General features: G+C 59.7%; 1 protein-coding gene across 1 annotated transcript in view; it reads left to right on the top strand.

The window, feature by feature from the left end:
• CASZ1 (castor zinc finger 1) overlaps nucleotides 1-3054 on the top strand; it is a 141353-nt gene that overhangs the window by 136914 nt on the left and 1385 nt on the right. Inside the window, exons 12-15 of the mRNA XM_007463150.1 lie at nucleotides 269-404; nucleotides 643-706; nucleotides 2029-2183; nucleotides 2326-2448. Coding sequence (XP_007463212.1) covers nucleotides 269-404; nucleotides 643-706; nucleotides 2029-2183; nucleotides 2326-2448 — 478 coding nt within the window. The remainder of the gene's footprint in view (nucleotides 1-268; nucleotides 405-642; nucleotides 707-2028; nucleotides 2184-2325; nucleotides 2449-3054) is intronic.

Here is a 3054-nt window from a genome sequence, read left to right as displayed (position 1 = left end):
CCCATCCTCCCGCCCTTCTGCTCCAGGAGGCCCTGAGCCAGGACAACTTTGACAGAATTTTGCAATAATTATCACTTGAAGAATTGCCACACAGGGGGAAGCGTCACAGGGGATCATGTCAGTGGGGAGGACCACTGACCAGCAGCCAGGGCGCCCCAGGGGCCCCAGCCCACCCGGCCCGCCGCCCTCCCTTCGGGGGGCTCCGGCTTGTGCCCATATGAAGCCCTCGGTCCCTCTAACACCATCTTCCCTCCCCCCTCCCCCATAGGAAATGGGCAGCAGGCCACCCCTGCCAGGTTCCCCCCAGCCCCGGTGAAGCAGGAGCCCGGTGAGAGTGCTGGCGCCCCAGGTCCCCACGAGGCCTCCCAGGACCGCAGTTTAGACCTGACTCTGAAGGAGCCCAGGTGAGGCGAGGCCCAGGCCTCCCAGCTCTGACCCCCTGCAGGAGGCTCTGGGGACAGCACCCTCAGAGCCAGACTCCATGGGGCCAGGGACCAACCCTTCCTGACAAGGGGTCATCCTCCTGCCCAGGCAGATGTAGCAGGCGGGACCAGAGCCCCAGGGGCCGGCTGGGAGGGGTGAGTCTCTGGGCCCGGTCCCACGTACCGTCTGAGCTAAAGCCCCTTGGTTTGTGTGTTCCAGTAATGAATCAAATGGCCACGCAGTCCCGGCAAATTCATCTCTTTTATCCTCGCTTATGAATAAGGTAAGAACCATCCATCACACGCCTCCCATTCCCCCACCCAGAGAAATTAAAACTGCGCTGGGGGGGTGGGGGGATGTGTTTGTTTTTTAATGTTTTGCCTCTAATAAGATGAGTTTGTACCATTTAAATTTTGAGGCCATTTTTCATCGGATATAATTTCAGAGCCACTGCTTACAAATTAATTTAATGAACTGGCTGAAGAAATATATTCCAGCCTCTGACACCCTTTTTTCCCTTCAGATGGAGGGCTCCAAAAGCTTTTCCGGAGCCCTCTAACTTCTTTCACTCTTGGTTATTAATTTTATTAATTTTATATATTTTTTTGTTTGTTTAAAAAGGTGGAGGGGGAGACCAAAGTGGGAGCAAAGCATCAATTTCCACTTTTCGGGTTGAGTAATGGTCTCGGACGCCTTCTGCAGAGGTCGCTCCAGAATATTTATTTTAAATAATGCAGGGTCTTTGTAAATTATACATCATCACAAATATATTTTCCCCCTTCACATGATAAATTTGACTACAGCAAGATTAATTAGGTTACCGTACACAAGTGACTGTTGAGGAGGGAGCTGGGCCCGGGCCGGACCTCACGGAGTGGGTCTCCTGCTGGGCCCATGGCCTCCCACTGGCCTCTGCCCCGGTCGGTGCGTGTGCCCTCTGCCTTCCGCCCTCCCCTGCTCGCTCTCTTGCTCCCCTTCTCCGTTCTTGGGTCACCGCTCCCTGCGCTCCCTTGTTCCTTCCTGTCGGAGACCCACAGCCCACGTGGGTCGAGCCTTTCCGCGGACTCCCCCGCCCCCTCCTCTGCCAGCAGCAGCGAGCCTGCCTCGGTCTCACCCCGTGAGCCTCCTTCCCTCCCTCTCTGCTCCTCCTTTGTGTGCCTTCTCTTGTTCTCAAGGAATTCGTGCGGGTTTCCCCACTCCCCCACACCTTGCTCCTCCTCCTGCACTTCTTTTGAAAACCTGGCAGGAGAATAACCAGGGAGCCGCTTAGTCTGGGGAAAGCTGGGCTGGAGTGTGTGCCCTGAGTCTCGGCCTCCGATTGAGTGATGGCTCCTAGCAGCACGGGGTTTGTGTGGCAGAGCCCCGGCAGCTCCACGGGGCCGGGGCAGCGCCGCAGGCTGCCCGCGGCAGCGTCCATTCAGTGAGGGCTCTTCCGTAGCCAGAGCCGCGTGGGGTCGGGCCTCCTCTCATCCCGGCTGCCAGCACCGCGATGCTCTGGTCAGTGTGGAGAGGCCAGAGCGGCCCAGAGCTGCCACTCCTCCCAGGGCAGTCGGATCAGGTGTCCTGAGGTCCCCAGCCTGAAGCACGGGCATGTCCCCCTCGCAGATGTCTCAGGGCAATCCCAGCCTCGGCAGCCTGTTGAACATCAAGGCAGAAGCGGAGGGGAGCCCCGCCGGGGAGTCCTCGCCCTTCCTGGGCAAGGCCGTGAAGGCGCTGGTTCAGGAGAAGTTGTCAGAGCCCTGGAAGGTCTACCTTCGCAGGTGAGGGGCTTGCCGTGTGAGCAAAGGGGGAGGGAAGGGCCATGCCCACTCGTCCCGGGGGCACGTGTTCCCCCCACGAGGCTGTTCCCCCAGCCTCGCCAGAGCTCCAGGGCCTCCTCTGAGCAGCCGGCCCCTCTGCCAGGTTTGGCACCAAGGACTTCTGCGACGCGCAGTGTGACTTCCTGCACAAGGCCCACTTCCACTGCGTGGTGGAGGAGTGCGGCGCGCTTTTCAGCACCCTGGACGGGGCCATCAAGCACGCCAAGTGAGTGGGGGTCCGGGGGCCCGTTTAAACCCAGCCCCACTTGTCCCAGCCTGGCTCGGGGGTGGGTGGGCCGGGGTGGGGCTAGGGGATGCACAGGCCTCTAGCAGCCTTCCAAGCAGGACCCGTGTGCGGTTCCCACGAGACCTCAGAACCTGAGCTGGCTTCTCAGAAGGTGCTGCCTGGCAAAAGGCAGGCTTCCTCATCTGCCACTGGCTCAGCCCCCAGCTGGGTCCTCTGAGCCCACCCAGGCCCCGCCCCGAGTAAGGGCTGCTTCCCCCACCGCCGGGGCCCATGCAGCCATCAGCCCTCCCTCCCTCCCACAGACGCTCCCGCAGAGGCAGCTGGAGAGGCCCAGCTCTGACCCTGGCAGGGACCCTAAGTGAAGGCTTTTCCAAGCCACAGTACTGCATTTGCAGATTCTCTTTGACCTAAAAATAATGAAATTAATTTGTACAATTCGTTGAGCAGCAAGCCCAGCCGCCTACTGTAATTGAACCCAGAACTGGTAAACATTTACAGCAGATCTTCACCGCTCCCTAAGCCCCGGGTCAGGCTCTTCTCACTCCTTAGGCAGCCCCAGCTGCTGGTCTGAGACCCCCCCCCCCC

This window comes from Lipotes vexillifer, unplaced genomic scaffold, assembly GCF_000442215.2.
Source record: "Lipotes vexillifer unplaced genomic scaffold, Lipotes_vexillifer_v1.1 scaffold109, whole genome shotgun sequence".
NCBI classification, from domain to species: domain Eukaryota; kingdom Metazoa; phylum Chordata; class Mammalia; order Artiodactyla; family Lipotidae; genus Lipotes; species Lipotes vexillifer.
This window is presented reverse-complemented; position numbering and strand designations above follow the sequence as displayed.